The 24185-nt window shown below is 25.8% G+C and overlaps 1 protein-coding gene across 1 annotated transcript in view; it reads right to left on the minus strand.

Annotated features, from left to right (window-relative positions):
• Window positions 1–257: 257 nt before the first annotated feature.
• LOC129967088 (serine/threonine-protein kinase NLK-like) overlaps window positions 258–24185 on the minus strand; it is a 31560-nt gene continuing 7632 nt past the window's right edge. Inside the window, exons 4-11 of the mRNA XM_056081754.1 lie at window positions 23470–23576; window positions 21630–21715; window positions 19828–20037; window positions 17344–17532; window positions 16311–16509; window positions 15256–15352; window positions 13453–13536; window positions 258–9262 (exon numbers count right to left, since the gene is read on the minus strand). Coding sequence (XP_055937729.1) covers window positions 13494–13536; window positions 15256–15352; window positions 16311–16509; window positions 17344–17532; window positions 19828–20037; window positions 21630–21715; window positions 23470–23576 — 931 coding nt within the window. The 3' untranslated portion in view covers window positions 258–9262; window positions 13453–13493. The remainder of the gene's footprint in view (window positions 9263–13452; window positions 13537–15255; window positions 15353–16310; window positions 16510–17343; window positions 17533–19827; window positions 20038–21629; window positions 21716–23469; window positions 23577–24185) is intronic.

A 24185-nucleotide genomic window follows, 5' to 3' on the forward strand; every position in this document is an offset into this window, starting at 1 on the left:
GATAATAAATACCAGTGATAAAGGTGGTCAACTTTCAAACTAACTTTCGTTTAATGAGAATAAATATAATTTTTCAGTACGCACAGCATCTAGATCTACACTTCAGAATGGTTCAGTATTCAGTTATAATTTGGCCAAAGCTATTGATTCATAATGATCTTCTATAGATAAATATATATATACATATTTGAATGTAATAGCTTCGTAATTAAAAAATGTTTGAAATATTTCTAGAATAAAAAACATAACACAGGAAAGCCAGACTAATATTTTATTTTATGTGTGCAAAAAAAAATTGACATTATCTATTTTTAAGTGATCAATTTAGAATGTAAATTTTAATTCAAAACCACAACCATCTAACCACCAATACAGGTCTGATAATGCATGGAAAAATCACAACATGAACTAACACAGAACCATAATGCAAATGACTGGTTTCTATTTCATTAATAAGAATCCTATTTTAGTTTAAATTACTGCGACAATTATGAACCACTGATGCAATAACTAAATTAGTTTGCTAATTATGTATAATTTACATGAAAAAAAAATTCAGTAGAAAATAAATTACTAAATCTTTCAAAGACGTAAAAGATACTTTCAAACAATTTAGCTTATTGAATTTCAAAAATCAATATTACATGCACCAAAAAGAAAACAAAGAAGGCACTTTCATATCCTAGAGAAGGATTATCCTGGTACAATCATGATCCAACAAAAGTAAAAAATACTTTAGATTCTAATGAGTAATTTGATGTTTTTGGGTCTTTAATATAAGTAAGGAGACTATTTATTGAATTTCAAGTTAAAAATAAAATAAATCATAAAACTTTACGATATTTTTTTAAACTTCTTCCATCTGCAAACCACTTATTTTTCTCATGAAATCTAATGCACTTAAGTTAAAGGCATTAAAAAAATTAAAGCATCTACACGCAATAAGAGGAATATACTTATCTATGCAATAGAAGGAAAATACTTACAAATTTTAATTGATTATTTAAAATTGGGCTCAGCTAAAGTAGTCATTAAAAGGACAACGAAATTGATATAATTTCTGTTCTGCTCAGCAAAGAAAGGATTTAAATTTTAACAAAATGTTTTAAATCAAAATGATACATGCAATTGCTTTATTAAAACAGAATTTGAATATTGAAAATCCAACATCCTACTATGAAATATAATTTGTCTTAGTTAAAAATTTAACCAAAATGCATTTTATAACAAATCAATAGATAAAAGATTTTTTTTTTTTTTATATATATAATTCTATGAAACAGAAACCAGTAATACATCTAGATCTGCCATTAGCACTTTACACATGCTCTGTGGAATAGAGCTACAATTAAGACTACGTGGATGGCAGTGTTCTTAAAAATGGAAGGAATTACATCCTAATAATCGCACTCTACTTGGCCGAACACCAAAACACACAACTTCCGCAATACAATATAACGTTTTAAAATGAAGTACTTATACAATCAAACAGGAAATTTTGAAACATAACATTAAATTAATTAATACAAACCAGTTTAACTTTTACAAGAATGCCAAATTGCATTAGACAGAAATGGTGGTAGTTTCTTACAATTTATTATTCACAAATACCAAAATAAAGATCACTTCATATCATACTTCTTTATATTTATCAAAGAATAAGTATAAACACACAGGAAGAAGAAAATAAATGTTTAAAAGTATGGCATTAAAGACACTACATTATTATGGACGGATGTGTATATGGTATTTCAAAATTAGGTTAGTTTTCACATTACATCTCCCCTATTAAAAACCTGAAAATAATCCATTACACATTATTAAATACATGAAATTAATAAAACGTCACACACTTAACTGCAACATACTAAGACCTATATTGGTGTTGGCTGCAAGTCTTGCAGGGTTAATTCACCAAAATTTACACAGACAACAGTGGAAAAAATTTAAGAAGTTATTTCCAATCAAGTAAAAATACTTGACTATTCTTTACCTTCAATCAAAGTAGAAAAAGCAGTAAAAGTTCTATTATCCAGTACTTCTCATACTGCCTATACAATAAAAAGCGTTATTGCTTGTAGGGAAAAAAAGTTAACATTTAGTGAAACATCAATTATTAATAGTATTTCAAAAATTTAAAGATCAAAGGAATACAAATTGCAATATTATAATTCCCGTGAATGGAAAGAATTTTATTTACTAATTTTTTTTTCAAAAAATTGTGCACAGATTTAATTTTAAGTAAAGAATTTTTAAATATTGTATTTGTATCAGATTTTATATAAAAACTATTGATTTTTAATGGATTGTGAAAATAATTTCTAAAAAAAAAAATCAAGGATTTATCACATATATATTATCTACGACCATTAATCATTTTTGCATATTATATGTAAACTAAATTTTCCTCACATAAAAAAAGCAAAAACAGATTGCAATATAACGGAATTTACAATGAGTCAAACAATTTAAATTCAAAAGTTTAAATTCAAGTTGAATATTAAAGTTTTCATAATTTAACAAAAGTCTTCAATTTAAAAAAAAAAAATATTTTATAGATATAAATAGTTTTGTGTAATAAAAACTTACTTGCAATTTTTTGAGATAGCAAAATGTAAATAAGATGCAAAAAGAATTCTGAATTTCATATTGAATTAGAGTGGAGTAGAGGGGAATAAACTTTTAATGATAAATTGGTATATTTAAGGCAAAAGAAAATATATATAACCCTTAAAATAAAAATTTAAAAAAATCCTTAAAAATTGAAGTTAACTATCAGCGAAATACTAGTAATAAAGGCAGTATAATCAAGTACCAATCAAACACTATACTAAGAACAATCAGCCTATCAATTTAGCACTACACAGAAAAATTCTGAAGACAAAGTAGTATACAAGCACCAAACTTTAGATAAAATCAACAATAGTGAAGAACAGATATTTTTATACTAATAATTAAAAGTAGCTAAATTCACACGAGTGACCAACGCGTACAGTCTGGTAATAAAACTTTTACTGTTGCATACATTAAAACATACCAACAATCACATTACTCTATTTAAAAGCAATTCATTCATTGCAGAAGAATTTCAAATCACACATATAAGCATTAATTTACATGTTCATCACTTAGTATTAGTGCAGGTAAATAAAAACTCAGGCAAAACAGGAAAAAATGAAACAAATCCACAATAAAGAAAGAAAATTGTGATGAGCAAATTCTAATTATATACCAACAAAAACAACAGATATGAAATGATAAAACACTTTTTAATAGCTCAACTTGCCCATAATATTTTCACAAAAGCCGTAACCATCTTTGAACATCTTTGGTTTTTACTAACAGAATGTTCAAATGGAAGAGAGTAATTGCAGAACATGCACTGGACCACAATTAATAATGCTGCATTATACTTGCATAGTGTTAATATGGATATAGACACAGAAGAACCTATGAGTTTTAATAAATGACAGAATGAACATGGCTGAAGAACAAGGAAGTATTCTCTCATCATGAATGAATATCCTAATTATGAATGATAACTAAGTTTAGCTTAAAAGTGAATTTCATAAAAAGGATAGAATCAGTTTCTATAAGTTTATTTTTTCACAATTACTATCCTTGTAGTAAAAGGGGAAAATGTCTATCAAGAAATTTCATACAAGACAAAGCCATTATCGTTATTATTTTCTATTAACATTAAATAGCAAATATAGTTAAACAGCGTTAAGTATCCTATAGTTAGAATAAACTTAAGACACTCTTCCTCCACTTGACAGTTAGTAAATTTACTATGAGAAATAAGCAGAGAAAAAATTTATAATTTCAAAAAACATTCTTTAAACCACTTTATTATTGTCCATTTAAAAATATGGGCATTAACTATTCCACTCAAGGAACAAATTCATATTAATGGTAGAAGAAACAAAAAATAATTATATCCATTTCAGCAAGTTTGATATTTAATAATATTAAATGAAAAAATAAACTTGTTATAAAATTTAAAAATGAGAATTTAAAATGTACCATTATAGTACATTTTAAGTTCCAGAAATTGCTATAGAGTTGCAAGTTAAATATATGACCTAAGCCATCAAATGGCTATATTACAATTACAGTGGCATTGATTATACATTTTAGGCTTAAAAAGGATTATTTATAAAGATGCTAGTTAAAGAACGTCTTCCAAAGCTGGCTCACAAATACAATCTAGTAGAGAAACATCACAAATGGCCTGGACACATACCATCTTTCGTATGATAAAATAAGTTTTACGCAAACGAAATACAAAGAAAATCACAAGTAGAATAGATTTCTTTAAAAAAAAAAGGTTGAGTACATTTTTATTATAGCTTTCAAAATAACAGAAAGCTCTTTCTGTAAACCTACATTGCTAATGGGTATCAACCATATTAGGAGCCACTGCTTTTAAATAGCTTTTAAAAGTGAAATAACATATACAATGACTTTTCATTGAGAAGGCTAATTATGTGAACGTCACAACATTTAAAACTACATGGACCATATAAGCTATCACAAATTACCAGTAAAAAATGCTATGTACAGACTAACATGATGATGATGGTAAACGTTATCAGAGTAGAGTGCAATGGAGATGCATTGGTTTTATAGTATAGGTGATCGAGGTTATGAGGTACAAATATACATGCATTAACCTGCATTTCCTTACATTTCTATATGCATCTTCATGAAATGGCATCAAACACAGTGCTAGGAGAAAAATCTTAGAAGCTTTAAGCATCATATATAATAGGTCATAAAAAAAATCGTATAACATGGCTACACTAACATAAAAATATTACCATAAAGACAATCAGCATCTTCTACCTAATAAAAGCATGTTTAGAAAAAACACCATTTAAAGAGATAATTCATTTTAAGACGAAGCATATTAATATTTCTCAAATCAAAATTGTTACTATGACACTTAAGAAAACAGAATAAAATTTAATAAATCTGATTTCTTTTTATTGCTATTTTGAAGTTTAATAAATTTTTTTCTACCACAGATACAACTATTTGCATTTTAATACAAAAACTCTTGATAGTGCTTTATGGTAATATTCTAAAGAGTGTAACCTGTAATTAACAATAAAGTTTCGATACTAAGATACAAACTTTCTGCTAATAAAGCAGCATCTGGACAATGACAGGTTATAGAGGTACAAGAATTAGCACAAGTTCACAGAACTAAAATTAGCAACAATGCTCTCTCAACAGACAAACATCAGTGCTAATTTATTATATGGAGAAGGCACACATTTTAATTAGTACAGGAATAACTGCAAACACATACACAACTTTACATCTTGCAGCTATGAGGTTCAGACGGCACATTAAGGATTATTTACAAGTTTATAATCAATGTTTCGCTTTCCCGTGGAAGGTAGCAATCTCAACTCTTGCTAAGCAAGCAAGAATACAATTATATGCTCAACAATAGGAAAACACGATTACACTAACAGTAATGAAAAAAAGACTAACAAGAACCCCAACCCTAAACTTACAAATTTAATTGTGGCAAAGTTACTACATGAAATACATACTACTTTGATATTATTTGTTACATGAACAAGATCTAAAATAAAATATTATCACCAATTATGTTACTTTTAAAGTATGAAAACATAACTGGCAATTCTACATAAGCAACTTTTTTCATTTTGCCCTCACTAAATAAATCAAGCTACCTCGTAAAGAATGAACCAGAAAATTCAAAGTATTCTACCAACTAAATAATGCCCTAAAATTTAAAAATTTTTAAGTTACACAGACAATTTTCACACAATGGATGCAATATGACTAGCAATAAAAATTTTAGCTAAAATTGAGAAGTCAGTATAATAAAGCCAGTTAAAACTCACAATAAAATGGTGCACAAGTCAAGAATTATAATCTATAAGCAAGAGGAAAAAAAGCGTGGAAAACCGTCTACTCATGTACAGTGGCTTAGCATGGAAAAAAAGCGTACAGGGCTTAACTTGATTTTTTTTTATTTTTTATTTTTGCCTCCTCATATTTTTCATTAAAAAATTTCATCAAAGCACAAATGTTATGCCCCCATTGTGCCCCTAAGAACTGATACCCAAGGGTATTTATACGCTCTTCGTCCCCGACTGCTATGCCACTGCTCATGTATTAGTAAATGAAATAGCACAATTAAATTTTAATGAAATATAACATCATTATACAAAATTTACTAAATTTTCGTTGTATACAGGAACCAAAGGAATGGTTCCACAAAGTCTTAGGCATCTAACTTGTATAATGCACATGTCATAAAAATAAAATGAAGTAACTTGCTATGTGAACACAGTGGGCTCTACCAGCTTCCTAAAAATTTAGAGCATTAATACTCCAATGTGAATGAGTAAAGCAGAATTACTCAATCTTTAAACTCTACAAAACTCAGTGAAACACTCCATACAACAGTTTCACCATTTACCAAAATGAAAGTTTTGCTTGCATTGATTAATAAAATGCAAGTATTATATTATTTCAAAGCACATCACAATCACACACCAGTTGTTAACAAATATTATTTTTCAATGAGAAATACATTACTCATAATATCAAAATTTAGTTCAAATAAATTAATTCAGCAAGAAAATATTTATGGCGTGAAATGTAATTTAACACAAATTTCTAATAAGATCATTCCTATTAGTAGAAATATGAAACCAAATTCAAGGGAATTTTCGAAAACTGATCAACAAAAATTCAATATTTATAAGAAATGGGGGAAAATTTGTTTTTCAAAGCATGAAATTTAATCAACTCTATGTAATGCATTTCTCATAAAATCTGTTAAATTATTACTGAAAAACTTCCATTCGCATGAACATATTTCACATCAATAACAAAAAAATTACTTACAAGCATTTAAATCTATCGACTCAAAATACAATGCATAAATATGTATTCAAAGACGAGATAAATACCCTAAGTGACCTCTATTCATTCGAACATAGTGAGATCAGACAATTTAAAAACTACATATTTCTCCCACACAGGACATTCTGTAGTTACAACAGCCTAGCTGAACTAACTGACAGAAGTATGAAGTTAATAAGTTTTACCTGAGTTTGTAAAAAGTATTACATACCTTCTAACTACTATAACTTGTAAGAGAATATTAACAATAAAGAAATGAATACAGTTCTTTCATGTGAAAAATCTTTCACACATATATTAATATATAATTTGAAACTACTAACAAATATAGATTACAGTCAAAACAAACCAAGACAAAAAGAAAAAAAAAAAAAAAAATGTCCAGAGCATACACGATGAAAAAAACTTATAAGCATACAAAAATCTTTCACACTTTTAGAAGATTATTACATCTTAATGAAGGTTCAAATTTAAAAACATAGAGAGAAAAAAAAATAAAGTATCAGTTTCCTAGAATATTTTTCTTGCTGCTAGTCTTCAAATATTTTGATGATGAAAATAAGTACAATTTAAAATAACTAATGATGCAACAGAAATCTGAAAGATATAAGCAATACATGAGTTATACAGCATATAATCATATATATACTTAGCTAAGTTGATATAAATTCAGAAGTGAGTCAATATTGATTAAACTTTCAAATCAACTTTTTAATTTTATCCAAATGCTATAATTAGTACTAATTTTGTAACAATAAGGAAAAAAAAAAAGAATAAAAATACTACAATTAATGTTAAAACAAAATATTTAAAACTGTGCGAATTAGGGTGGTAAGAGATAGGTGAAAAATAATGTAACTTTTTGCAATTATAACAATCTCATTTTCGTGTAGTCTGAATATACAAGAAAGCTATGTTTCAAGTAACTAATGACTAGCTCGATAAACAAAATTACTTAATTTCCAATTTTTGTAAAATAAAATTTTAAAACTCAGCAAAAAATAACAAAACAAATAACTTGAACAATAAGAAATCCATATATAAATTTTCTCAAATAAAAGTATTTTAGGAATAATCGATTTTTCAGTGAAAAAAAAATTAATTATAATTAAACAATGTAATAATGCATTATATCACATTTTTTTAAACAAAAGCTTAGAAATGTGCACTGTTTACCAACGTTTGCACCGATGTATTCATAAAAAAAAATTGAAGCATACTTGGTGCATTGATACAACTGCACTTTACAAAGTACACACAAATAAATACACACTCACCAAAGCTTAGTTCATTCAAAACATACAAGATTAAAGGCGGAAAATACGAACTTCATGTCACTGGTGTAAGCACTTAAATTATTTTATTCTAAAATTACTACTTTATTTCACTAGGCATATGCCTTTTAAATCAAGAAGTATGGACTTCCATTTTAATAACACTTTTCAAATAAAGAAATGGCAATAATAATAATAAACTTCTCTTGATTTTACACAAAGTACACCAAATAACAACTTTTAAATCAATAATTTACTCAAAAGTTTAGAACATTGAAAAAATATCTGCTATGCATTTTTACACCAAAAAAAAAACAAAAGATGAATTTATCAAAGAAGTTCACACTGGAAAAAATTACATATACTATATAAGTTACAAAAAATTTATTTGAGGCACAATAAAATGTGTTCCAGTAGTAAAAGTTTATAGGCACTCTAGTTTGAGGGGGGAATATATGCATCACTAAGAAATATATCTAAAAAACTTCGTTTTTAGTCAAGGCGATTTCTCCTCCTACATTATCTCTCCTAAAGATTTTAGAATAAATTTTTACTGATTTGCAGACAATGATACAATTACATAAAAAATTGAAACATAATAAAGTTAACAAGTCAAACATTGTAATAACAACTTTCGATATAATATTAAATAATAAATTATTCTACATTTATCATATTTGCTTCATGTACAAAATAAACCCCTGAACAATTTATCAAATTTCACACTTCAGGTACAAGCTGAATGTTACAAAAAAAGTTTCACCAACAACCAAAATAATTTTTTAAAAGAGCATGAATTATTTCTAAAATCACTGCAGAAAATATGTCATGAAAAACAAAATTTTGAAAAGTTATAATTTATAGTGGTTAAGTTAGTCAATTAATAAATAGCATTCTTCATGTAGCTTGAATATTGTATGACAATAGTATATGCTTATTCCCCAGATTATATGAGAAATAAAAATCAAGAAGAACAGGACAGACTGTAACAAATGTGCTCAGGAGTCCGCATGCATTCTTATTCATCCACTGTGAAAATTCTAAGGCAAATCTCAAGATATGAACGACAAAGCCTAAAACAGAAAAGAACAATTTAAAGAACAATAAAATTACATCTGCATTTAATTTTTATGAATATAATAAAAAAGAAGCAAGCAATCTATTAATATTATTGATCAATAGAAAGAGAAATTATTTTATATGTTTCATTAACCCTTTCGCAAAGATTTTGTCATATATGCATCACCTATGAATGTCTCTCACAGCCAGGTGTACCACTTGTACATAACTGAAAGTTGAGCTCAGGGGATGGGTGATGCATACTTGCATTTTAACCAGAACGATTTTTAAAGACCACTAGATGGCTCTCAGTGTCTATTACTTTTGAAAAAACATAGTTTTAGTATCCTGAACTTCAGTTAGTTCATATTCTGCCTCACTTTGGTATTTTATTCATCAATTATTACGAGGAAGGGGGGTTACCGTAATGTAAATCAAAAGAGGTCTTTAACCTTTCACATGATAGAAACATTTTCATGCTTAAGTCCTCCTCTGAATTTTATTTATTATGTAGCATTCAGATGTGTTACACATACTTTCTTTTTAATTAAGGAATGTCTTGCATTCAATTTGTTATGGTAAGAAAACTTTATTTATCGGAGGAAGACAGTTTAACATAATAAATCAGACAATTAGTGGTACAGATTCATGGTTTAAAGAATTAGAAATCAAGATTTTGAGTGATTCTAATATGGATATTTTATCAGAATCTGAATTCACTGCCTGCCTCTACTTATTGTGTATTGTATTTCTGATTTTTTTTTTCTTTTCAATATCTATTTTAAAGTGTATTAATGTATTTTGTCATTGAAACTTCAGAATAATTTGAAATGGACTTCTGATGATAAAGACTACTAAATGTTAATTTTAACATATATGATAGTTGAACTAATAATCAAAACAGGTACCAAAAATTACAATAATAGGACTTTATTTTTCGTGATTTTTTTTTTCAAAGTAGGGCTTAGTCATGTTCCCACTGGGCCCTAAAACAGGATGCTTGCAGTCAAAGACATTTGCAATGTTGCAAAAATGAGAGTACTGACTTATTGACAAGTATTGTTAGGGAGATAAAATCTTCACACTGGTGTCAAAAACTCTGAACATGAAGTGAAAATATCTATCTTCACTAACAAAACGAAGTCCAAAGTTTCACATTCTACAGCAAAACTTATTTTCATCATCATCTGGGATATGAAAAGTGTACTACTGGCAAATTTCCTTCCTATATTTCAGACTAATTTCACTTCTCAAACTGACAATACAATGCTGCGAAGGATTATTCAAAATAAATGAAGCATGAATATGGAATCATCTGATTACTGCAAAACAACATCTATTTGCATATATTTCATCCCATCTGTGCAAAGCTGCAATGATTTGGTTGTGAAGTTAGGGAGATCTTGTCATATAATCAGAATTTTGTACCAATAGATTTTCATTTGTATGACCCGTTAGGAGTTCCCCTTCAATCAGAAATTTTACTCTTACCACCTTAAATGGATTGCGCAATACTGGTTTTATTCACAGGTGACAGCATTCTAAAATTTTGAAACTCATCCAATACTGGGACAATTGCCTTAACATGAATGACGATTAAGTTGAAAAGTAATAAATTAGCAACATTTTTATTACCTTTTCATATTATCACTGTATTTTTATTATTATGTTCAAAATTATGTGAAATGCTATTTGCAGATATTCCTTCATATTTAAAGATTTATTTTATATTACTGATACTCAAAAATGTTTCTTAAAACTTGTTTTGAGGTTACCTGCTACATAAAATTGATTCCTAACTCCATTTAACAGACATGGAGATTAAAATTCATAACTGAAAATGGGAACTTCCTATTAGAGGTTGTAAAAACATACTTAAATTGCCATCTATAATATTTGAATTAAATTTTGGAACATTCTGTAAAAATTATTTATAATTTATGAAAAAAGAATCAGCTTTCGGCTATTTTTAAAAATCATCAAGTCTACAATTCTTTAAAAAAATGCAACATATTTAAATTCTTTGAACAAATAGATTTTCTCATTTTAATTAAAATAAAACAGTAGACGACAGAAAGGCATTTCATATTTTAATAATTTAAACATATTACTTTTCTTGGTTAAATATTTTATGTACATATACATGCTAATTAACTTTTGTTGTAAATATTTCTTATGCAATATACAACTTCAATTTACTCACAAATACTGAAGTATTAGAGATTTTTAACATAGGTATTGTAATAATTAAATAATTAATTTTTCATTAATTTGAAATTATGTCTCATCTATTAGAAAATATTTTATTTTTGGTGTTATTGAGCATATTTAATGAAAATATTAGAGATATTATAAGATGTTTCAAATATCTTCTGAGTTACCACTCACAATATTTAGTTAAATTTTACATTTTTTTAAAAATTCTTGATAAGAAGAAAAATTAGCTTTTGTCAATATTTAGAAGTCTTTTGCTAAAATCTGTAATTTTTTTGAGAAGCCAGGAGTTTAAAAAATTTAACTATATTTAGCACACAGATATTTTCATTTTAAATTAAAATAAAATTACATATAAGTTGATTTTGTGTAATATAATATTTTATATAAAAGTATTTTTATTCAAAAATATAAATATTTAAATGCTATTATTTAAGTTGTGCTAGCATTTTGTTGATTGACAATTTTAATTAAGCAATTGTAAACTGTGCAGAGCTAAGTAATATCAGTTAGTTATACTTATTCCAGAGTAACAGTTAAAAGAACTAAAGCTCAATCAGCTTTTTGAATAACTTGAAATCAGAGCATTTTAATAAATGGAGGAAGGGGGGATTCAAGTTGAAGAATTTAAACAAAAAGATAAAAATACAAGGGAATGTTGGAAACAGGATGTAAAGTGAAGACATCCTTGCTGATAACTTGGTTTATATCTTGCACCTCTCACATGGAATGAAAACCAGCTCACCAGTATAGAATTTGCAGGGCCAATTGGGCTGGGTCAGTAGTAAAAATGTTTTAAGTCAAGCAAACAAAAATTCATCCAGTTATTGCAAAGGAAACATTATAAAGGTAAAAATAAATGTAATCATTAAAACATCTATTAAATATAAATCAGTCATGTAAAAAATTTCCCTTTTTAGAAAATGTTATGACTGTATTATTATTACCTGAATTCAGCATGCAGGGACAGGACATTTTGCTCATTGTGACAATGAGGCATATATATATATATTCTAAATAGCATATATACGAAACAGCATAGTGTTTGGTTCAGCACTTTTTTTTTTTTCATACTGAATTTTAAATATCAATACTTTAAATATAGTCACTCTGTGTAATAAAAGTTGAGAATTTTTCCAATTATTTTTATAAGAAATTAAAAAATCATAATTTTCAATTAAACTTTTTTATCAAAATATTAACTTCAAATATGAAATAGGGATATTTTATCAAATTCCAAAGCCTTTTTTTCAATCCATGACATAAGATATAATAATCAGGACATTCCTGGTAAATGCAAAATTTCTAATTATTTTTTTTTAGATGACTGAAATTTTGCTATGCATTCTAACTCCTCAGTCATCTCAATGGCCTGGTTGATTCCAATATATAAAATTTTTCTCACTTAATAATAAATGTTACAATACTAATCTAAAAATTTCTGAGGATTTTATGTCTTCTTATTAGGGTTTGAAAATGAAATAATAGAAATTTAGACCAAGAAGCCTTTTTAAAAAAATTATGAAATGGACCTAATTACAATTTTTTTCCATATATATAAAGATTTGCACCTATTTTGCTATAATTATTATTCTTTAACAGAAGTTGCATTTCCAATTAAGATTATTCCAGAAGTTAGCAAATAATTTCTAGTTACAATCACAAAAATAAATTCTCTCAATTGGTATTGAAGAGTATATAAAAAATTATTTATTAGTAAATAATTTATAAGAACTTTCATTACACTACTTGATGTACTCCCCCCCCCCCAAAAAAAAAATAATTTCCCAAGACGGTTGGGATGATGAAATAAGTAAATGGTTAAAAGGAGAGGGTACTAATTGAATTATTCATTCCAGTTTCACATTTTAAAGGTAACCTGAACACTTTTCAGTGACATAGTATGTTTTCATGAAAACCAAACATAAAACTCCTAGAAGAAATACACTAAATAAAAAATATTTATTGATAAAGATAATATAATACTTACCTAAACATTAACTCCTAGGTCATTTAAGAATTGGACTAAAGTCACTTATATAGAGAAATTATATGATTGTTCTGGGGAAATTCTCTGTAAAAAAGGGAAACAAAATAACTGGCATGCAAAAATGAATCACAATATCCCTCTAAAACCCAAGATAAACACTGAATCATAATTTTTTTAAATTTTCATGACAATCTATTTTAAACACATCAAAATCAGGGGGGGGGAAATGTTTAAAAATATTTCATATTCTTCTTCCCCTCCCCCCCTTTTTTGAGAAAATAATAATTTATTTTAATGCCTGCTATAAGAAACATATGAACAAAATGTTGCATCAAGAAACAGAATAAAAATTATTTTATTTGAAAATCTAGCAGCATTTCAGGATATGTGGTAAAAATTTAAAATGCATTGTTTAGTGTCTCTCACAAGTAATTCCAGAACTTCGGAGGATATCATATTTACACTTAATGCGTTTTCAAGAAATTTAACTTATCATAATCTAAAAAGTTATCATAATATATAAATATACAATGTGAAAAAAAATATTAGAAACAAAATGAATTTTAAAAATGATAAAAAATATACAGAAAATAGCAAATAAATATCTGGGTTGCAACTCAAATCTGGAAAAGAAATTCCCTACATTTTTCCTATGTACAACGTACAAGTATAAGACGAAACACACAAACAACACTTATGCTAGTTATAACAGAATAACAATACCCTCCCCCCCCCACACACAATTTTATAATCAGTAGAAAAAAGCAAAGAGAAGGAAGTTACTTATAATAATATATTAAACAAATGTTATATATTTTGATATAGAAAAAGAAACAATTTCTATTTATTATTGCCTAGAATTTACGCAAGACTAATTCATTTGTTAAAAGGAAAAAATTGATATTGATCACTTTTTCATGATGACTAATTTAAAGTCACTAAAATTTAAGAATTTGTGTAAAATAGAACACAAAGTAACATTTTTGCTATTATGATACAAAACATTTAATGATTACTTATCAAAAAAACATGAAAAAAAAATATTTTTTTTCTGTTCACCAATTTGCATATTTAAGAGCATTGATTTCTGCAACTTTGCAGATTTTCCAATCATCAATTTCATTTTTTTTTTTTTTTTTTCTTCTTTCTTTTGCAACAATTTAATTTACGAAACTGATTTGTGTTTGTTACCCTTTTCCCCCCTGAATCTTTTTCTGCTCTTCTAAAACTTCATAATACTTCAAAAAGCACTAATTTTGAATACTGTAGAAAATTGTTGTTCTTAGACCAATTAAATAATCTTCTTTCAGAGTTGTCAAAACCCTTGTTAATATTAAACCAATTTTCCAAAGATGCATTGCCATGTCACAATACAAGAATTATTTTTATAATCCCCCCCCCCCAAAAAAAAATCAGAAAATTCTTTAGACCTTGAAACATTAGAACAGAAATGATCTAAACAAATTTCTTCAATAAATGAGCCAAGCTGTTCTTTTTACTCATTTTTTAATTCAAATTTGATCTTTTCTGACTCTGCAATGGAAATTTGTCCTTTCGAATAAAGATATCGAAGCAAATCAACTATTCGTTTTGCACATAATATTACATTGTGTTTTGTTAAATATGGTTTTAAAGTTGTACTATTTTCGGCCATACATAAAAAAAAAAAAAAATGTTTGAGGTATTCCTCGCAAATATAAAAAACTCTGCTAAAATAAGCAGATTTTTAAAAGTATTAACACTATATTTTAGATAAACATAACCTTAAATTTTTCAAATTATTGTAAGAAAACCCATACATACCTCGTAAAACTTTTAAAAGCTGCAGAATGAGGATTGATACATAGTGGCATGCGATACAACCCTTTGTAGCGTTCATATATAAACTGATACAAACGATCTACAGATGAGAAAAATTAATATTTTTAGAAGCTAATAAAATTAAACATCATTTTCTTTCATAAGTAAATGCTTTTCCTAAAAGATGACTGTTTACATAATAAGAATTTTATTTTTAAAGGTGAAAATTAGTAACCATAAATTATAAACCAAATACTTTATAGATTATTTTATTTACAATTTTAATTGGAAAAAACAGGTACATTTTTTAGACAAGATTTAAAAAAAGTTAAAAAATCCCCTAACTAATCCATTAAATAAATATTGATTTAATAATTATAAAAATCTAGAAATTCAGTATTGTTTAATTTAATAATTTTCAATCTAAGGATTGTAGCATATTTTTAATGAACACAGCATAAAAATAAAATATCACTGAATCTTTTCTTTTTCTTTTTTTTACAAATCAATCAGATTTCTTCATATCACACCTTCCCCCAGTAAATATAATTCATATAAAATAAAATAATACCAAGATACTTTATTCAAGAAGTTTAAAAATAGTAAAAATTTTATATTGAGCTTATACCAATTACTAATTGCAAAGTTTTAAAAAATGTATGAAGGGTAAGAGATTGAAAAAAAAATTATTATACAAAATTATAATTATTGGCAATTTATTATCACTTGATGCTGACGATATAGTAATACATATATACCCATATCACAGATCAGAATCAATATTAGTAATGCATGCTTCTGAAATAACTATATTTTGTAGATATATGGATACTAATTTAAATTGCATATCAAAAATAAAATTTAATAACTCTGTTAAATTAACAAATAATTTGGTTAATTCAATAGGATTAATTTAATTTACAAGAAATAACTTATACATTATATTAAAAAATGAAAATATATATTGATATATTTCACAATATCATTATTTTCCACAAGTACACATCCTGCAAAGCTCCAATTACAGCAATCATAACAGCATTTTAAAATTATTATACCTTTAACTTGATGCACAGAAGTCAAATCTTTCTCAAAACAATCATCAAAAACTTGAGGAGCAACTGGCTCAAAATCGGTAATATACTGACGGCCTGCAGGCGTGGTCTGACAACAACGGCACATACAGGAATGATAACGAAGTCTTCCCTCATCCATGTACGGATGTGTCAATGCATCAGCACAAGAAATTCTCTTGTCCTAAAAAAAAAAAAAGGTGATTACAAAAAGATTCTGAGCAGGCTTTTCACTTTAGTTACAAAAGTTTATGCAATAGAATAAAAAAATATAATATTCATTAAATTGAAATAAAAAAATATAATATTCATTAAATTGAAATAAAAAAATATAATATTCATTAAATTGAAATAAAAAAATATATTATTCTCCTTAGCAATAAAGTGAGAATAATTCCTAACAAAAAAAATCAAGTATTTTTATGGCGACCCAAATAAAATTCAAATTCTAAGGATTTTCAAAGACTAGAAGAAACTTGGATTAAAATGATAATTTATCAAAAAATTTATGATAATTTATAAGTCCTTCAAAAATTAAACAATAAAAATGTTTTTATACAATTCTTATAAGCAATTCTATCTTTTTTAGTAATTCAATGTATCAAGAAAGACACAAAGTTTTAGTTCTTGGATTATCAAGATTTAAAATTAATTAATATGACTGAAATTCATTTAAACCTTTTAAAAGGAATGCTAAATACAAGCAGAGAAAAGAATATAATATAAACTAGCCAGAAAAATCTGCCATCAATTGTCAAAACTGTAGAACTATTATGGACTATGAATCTAATATCAAAATTCTAGAAGAATTTTATAGTACAAAAAAAAAAAAAACAGGGATAAATTTTTAATTCCTCTAAAGACCAAATCTAAAATTCAGGATATTCTGATGACATTTGTTATCAGAAGAAAATCTGTATTCTAATGATTGTAATCACTGAATTCTATTTCCCTTTATTTTTAAGAACATAAAAGTATTTTTAAAAATATGTACATTCTTTAAAAATCAATTACTTACAGGATTAAAGACCAGCATTTGACATAAAAGATGGACAGCTTCATGGGTAGCTTGAGAAGATAATGTATAAAGTGCAGCCATGGAATTTGCTTTATGGGGCCGTCGCAATATATGAGATCTGGCTCCATGACAAGCAGTCTTAGTATCTTCTTCGGAGGGAGTACCCAATAAGTCAGTTATGAGTTCCAACTATAGAAAAAAGTAAAATCTTATAAAATTATAATGTTTTACCAATAAAAGTAAAAATTTCTAATAATGAAGCAAATTATAGAAACATTTAATTTAATCTTTAATTAGTTGTTTTTTTAAAAAAACTTTTCATACTTGTAATGCATTAAATTTTGGACAATTTTCTCACTTCTATTGAAAATGAAACTAAATGAATCAAAATTCTACATGTAAAAATAATCACAGTTATCAGAATATTTAATTATTTAAAGGTATTTTTTTTAAAAATATGGCAATTTAGTTTAAAGAACAAATTTCATATTACAGATAGGTAATTTTATTTCCAAATATACAATAAATCTTTCCAAATATATATAATAAATGTTATATATATATAATATACAAAACATAAATATAATTAGTAAAAATTTAAAAAGTTCAAAATACTTGAAATAGAATTAAATACATACAAGGTTATAAACAATTCAAGAATTAAAGTAATTTTCAAGTTTATTTAAGTAAATACTTCACAATAGAAATAAAAATTATAATAAAAATTAAACTTAAAATAACTAAATTTCATCAGGGTATAATGCCAAAGATGTGTTTCTTAGCATGAAATACATTCTACAAGAATGAAGGATTTATGCCTCTTCATCTTATACTGCTGCTATATAAAAGTTTCAGATATTTAATCAGAAAAGCTTTATTTTTTATGTTTTAATCATCTTTCATACAAAGCAATTATTTAAAAAAGTTTACCCAGAGAATGTTTGTATCACTTGGCAAATTTTCAAAAGAAACTATAAATTTTATTTCTTTAATGTCAGGTTCTTAAAATAAACATAACAAGGACTTTATTGAATATAAAAAAAAGTGGTTATAACTAGAATATAATATCAAAATACATGCAAACGATAAAATAATATTGGTTTTAAACAAGTCAAAATTTTATAATAAACATTAATAAATTCTTTATAACTTTTTGCTACATGCTAATTATTTAAATGTTCTAAAAGTAACAATTAATTAATTCTAAGATAGGAACCAAATTGAGAAAAGCCGTAGATATTAATATACACTCCTCATCAAAGTAATCAGAATTATATATTTAAAAAGATTTTGTACTATTATATTGAAACATCTCCATTATAGGTATAAAATATAATGAATTTTAATCATAGTGTTACTAACATTTCTATTTTATACACATATAAAATATAAATAAGATATTAAAACTCACAAGTAATCAATAAACTTTATAAAATCAATTTTGAAACATTTAAAATAAACATAGTACAGGGTGATTAGTGAGAAATTGTTGCAAGAATTAATATACTTTTTTGTATGCATGCATATGCAGCCCCAGGCATCTCCCAAATGTAAAATGTTTTCTACTGATTATGAAAGTTTAAACATTTAATTCTTGATTAACAAAGATGACTATGACAATTTTTAAATAAGATATAATGAAGAAAGAAGTGTGTTTTGGTCATGTTTGGCTGTCAAGATTATACTGTTGGATGGCTATATTCACCTACTAATATTGGATGTTGAATTCTTCTATACCAGAATTCTAATTGTAGATTTGTTTAATTGGTTAAACATGCACTTACCAAATATATCTAATATAAATTTTTCACCATCTAAAATACTTAAAATTAAAGAAGTCAAAATGGTTTTCATTTGCAACAAGAATAACACAAATATTTCATACTGCCCCTTTGAGACAAGCATTTCAGTATTTCAATATATAAAAGTGTCCATTGTATAAGATGGAATGGAAGAAAGATCATTAAGTGTAATCTTAACATGTGTTGATACTTTTCCAACTATCTGACTCTGGATTCTTTTCTCAAATTCTTCCCTTTTGTTGGTTTTCTCACAATACACATTCAGTATTGATTCAGTTCAGTATATATATTAGTACTCTCATCACACATTCAGTTCAACATTTGAGGAAGCAGAAGAAGAATATTTTAATATTTCTCGAGAAAATTAAGCGTTTTTAAAAGCCTTTAAATACTTATCCTAATATTCAGCACCTAGAACTGGATTCCAAGCTTAAAGATGTGGGAAATGAAATTTACTTCTTAAAATAGATAATAATAATTAGATAAATATTATTATAATTATTTATGATTAATAAATTGGATTTTGTGGAATGAATACTTTTATTTGTAAAAGCAAATATGAAACTATAAGCATGAATAATACATGTCAAGATTCTCTGAATGCAAGCTTTCCTCTTACATCTCCAAAGGATTTTTTTCCCTCCTCCCAAGTAATAATAATAATAATAATATATATTCACACCTGCTGTACAGGAGTTTGAGCTTGAAAGAGGATACGACGGCCTAAAAGTTCAGCAAATATACATCCGACAGACCAAATATCAACAGAAGAAGAATAATGTGATGCTCCCATAAGTAACTCTGGTGCCCTGTAGTACTGAGTGACAACTTCTTGTGTCATATGTTTGTTTTCGTCAAGTTCTTGCACTCTTGCCAGTCCAAAATCACAAATCTATAAAGAAAAGGGGAAAAAAATCAAGCAATAAAAAACATACACATCAAATAAAAAAAGGATACAATGTTTTATATATCTGAAAAACAATATCATTAAAAATACTTAATATTTAATTCCATTCCTTTCTGCAAAAAATGATTAATTTTACTAGAATGTTTTTGATACATGAACTTCCCTTTGCATAACACACACACAGCTTAATAAGGCAAAATTTTTCACCATTCTGGTGATAATTAAATCAAAAGCATTTCAAAATAAAATCATTATCATAATGATCAACAGGATTTTTTTTTCTGTATATAGATGCTTTCCTCTATTCTTTCCTCTTTCAGCAAAATTAAATTTTTAGCATTTCAATATTTAAATGTGGAAATAACATCAAAAGCAATGATCAATGAATTGTTGAAAGTTCTGCCTTATTATGGCATAAAATACTTTACTAGATGATGCAATTATACAATGGTTTTATATTAATAATGAAATTCATAATTTTGCCACTTTAAAAAAGTATTAATGATATCAAAATTTATACATTGCAAGCATTTGTATCCTGCCGATGATAAATTATCTTAAATCGTTTTGTAATTTAAATTTTACCAGCTTCGTGTACAGACAGAGAATTTCAATAAATACAGCCAACAATGGCATTCAATCCTTCTCTGTCATACAGCGACGAGTAATAAAAATTTTAATATAAAATATATAAAAATAACATTTCAAAAAATTGAAATAATTATTACAATTATGATAACATTCTCCAATGCACCATATTCAAATAAGAATTTAAATAAAATTATTACAATTTTTTCCTATAAGAAATAAAATTTTAATTTTTGCCAAATAATAAATGACACACATATATATTTGAGCATTAAAGTGACATAACAAAATAAATAAAAGCATCCAGAAGTCAAAAAATATTATAGATAAATAATGCTCATTAAATTGGATATTAGCATCCTGAAACTTTTAATAAACAAAAACACAAAAGTGAAGGATTTTTTCAACTATACATAGCCAAAAATCCACTTAATAACTATAATATGCTATAAAAATTATTGATTATTACAATTCATGATTTTTTTTAAATGGCAGAATGCATTTAAACATAAAAGCTGTAATTCTAGCAAATAATCTATTGCTTTTACATGGTTAAAAAAAAATCTATTCCAAAAAAAAAAAAAAAAAAAAAAAACATTTTTAAGTAAAAACTAATTATAATTAAATATCATATTGAGATTCTTTTAATTTTAAATATCTGCCACATACAAGGAATGTACTATTCTTAATGGAAAAATTAATAACCAATGAATTCCAGAGCAAGCTGGCTTAAATTTCATACTGCAAAAGATACTTTTAAATTTCAGCATGACTTTTTATATTAAAGAAAAAAAAAGAAAGAAAGAAAATTGGAAAGACTGAAACATTATGGAGCTATAGAATGGACAGTAATCAATTAATACTCAGACACACACCTAAATGAATCATATTGTAATTTTTTTTAAATCAAGAACAAACACTGAAATAAATAATTTCCACTTATTAATTCTTTGAGCTTATTTTATCGAACAATTGCTAAACTTATTTACCTTTAAAACACAGTTGCTATTGACAAGAAGATTTCCGGGTTTGATGTCTCGATGCAGAATATTTGCGGAGTGAAGATATTTTAAACCTAAATAACAATGATAAAATTATTTTAAATCAGTTATTTGAAAAATTAATACAAGATGTATATAATATTTGGAAAGAACTTCATTTATATGCTTCTACACCCCCCAAATATACTTTTCTTTAAATAAATATTGATATTAATTAATTTTTACTGAATCCAACATAAGATCAAGGATTTGTTCAAATTCTTTAATTAATTTTTACTGAATCCAACATAAGATCAAGGATTTGTTCAAATTCTTTTAAAATGCAATGTTAAAAAAAATGGAAAAAGATTTTTTTATTAATAAAATTTTTTTATCTGAATCATCAGAAAGAAATATGATCTAATTATGTATATCTGATAATCCCTTCACACAAATAAATATTTCACATTCTCCAAAATTGTGAATAGAAGTCAATGTTTTATGAGCTTTTAGTTAATTAGAAATACACAATCAGTTTTATAACAATAAAATTATAAATTATACTCAATAAAAAAAAAGGTGGTCAAAAAATATCAAAATCCTGATATAAAACCATTTTTAAAAGTGGTGCTTTCTATGCAATATTATAGCTGATAGAAAAAAAAAAAAAAAATGAAAATGTGAAAGTAGAAAAATCAACAACCAAAGATATAAAATGCCTCCAACTAGAAATAAACTGCAATTAATTGAAATAAAATGAGGCTATGCATATAATAATATTTAACCATTCACTGAGATACAATTTCATTAAAAGCAAAGCATAACATTTTGTATAAAATATATTTTTAAGTGTGAAGCAATTATTTGATGCTTAATTTTTTTTATTTAATTTTTCATTATTTGTATAGATTTTAATTAACCTTAATTATATTTGATTGCAGCCATCTATACAGAATGACCTCTGGCAATTGATAGAATTCTTGCATTTCATTTGCCAAGAATATAAAAGGTTAATACACTGCTGATCTTTCACAATTACAATTTTCTCACATTTAAATGTGTTTTCTGATCAATTTACAATAATTTAAAATTTCGTTGTTGACAAAAAAAAAAAAAAAAGATACAAAAAATAAAGATATAATAACAGTAAAAAAATTAATCATCATTTAATAAAACCTCAAGGTGACTTGAGACTTAGATTTTGAACAGCAAATTTCAAAGCTATAGCAAACAATAATACCACATGGTTAAATAATACACATACAATGTTAAAGCTACATTTCAGCAATTCAATGAGATTAAAAAAAGATATGGATCATTCAGGTACTTAATTAATCTTTTTCTTTCCCATCTTCAAAAATATTTATCTCCTTTTTTAATTTTATTTTTTAATTTAATCCAATTTTAAATTATGAAGCAGAGAAATAGTAATAATTCCCATGTTAATCACAATTTATAATAATCAGTTAAAAATTAGATAATTATATAAGTTATGAAAAAAAGAAATAAATAAGAATAAATTTATCATTAAAAGAAATATTCAGAGTTTCAGTACTTTTGTAGAGACAAAGTAAATATCATTCTACATTTTATTATTATATTATGCTCCAAATTATCATTATAATTAATCTGCATGATTATTAGAAAAGCAGAAAGTCAATATATTGTCAAAATTGTATTTAAAGAAAAATTATTCTAAATTTCACAAATGAAAAATTATACAGCACGCTCATTCATCAAAACACAATGGTTATTTATGTGACTATACTTATTGGCCTTCTCAATATAAATGATTAATATCATATGAAAATTAAACATAGATACTAAAAAAATTCCATTAATTTCTTACCTCTTAAAATCTGATAGAGAAATACCTTCACATGATCCGAAGTCAGTGGTTGAGGAGAGACTATTATTTTGTGCAAATCTGTCTGCATTAGTTCTGTGATAACATAACTGAATTATGCATTAAAGAAATAAACAAAACAAAATTGATACAACAAATTGATACAAATATTATAACAAAATTGATATAATAACTGTTTTTGAGAAACAAGTCAGCTTTCTACTATCAACTTCATAAAATTAACCAAGCCTTAATTACTAAACACACTATTTATGATAAAATTAAACTTTATTAAATGATAACAAAACAAATCACGTGATAGTTGATTAAAATTCACTAAATTAGAAATTTTTCACATTCTAAAATCATGCAGAACCTTTAATACAAAATTAGCTAAATTCAAATGAAAGGAAATATTTATATAATATATTCAACGAATTTAGTAATTAAACATTTCTAAAAATAATTCAGAATTAAGAATATTTTTTTTTCTTATAGAAATCTGTTAATCAAATCCAAATATTAAGAAGGTTATTTTTTTCTAACAATTTATTGATTTCTATTATTCATTTTTTATTTCAATTAATTTCTTGATTTTTTTTTTCATTTTCATTATCTTTGCATGATTTTAGCTAAATTAAATAAAGATCAATTATTTTCACACATTTCAAAATTTTTAATAATAAAGCAGATGCCAAAAAGGAGAGAATAAAAAAACA

This window comes from Argiope bruennichi, chromosome 4, assembly GCF_947563725.1.
Source record: "Argiope bruennichi chromosome 4, qqArgBrue1.1, whole genome shotgun sequence".
In the NCBI taxonomy this organism is placed as follows: domain Eukaryota; kingdom Metazoa; phylum Arthropoda; class Arachnida; order Araneae; family Araneidae; genus Argiope; species Argiope bruennichi.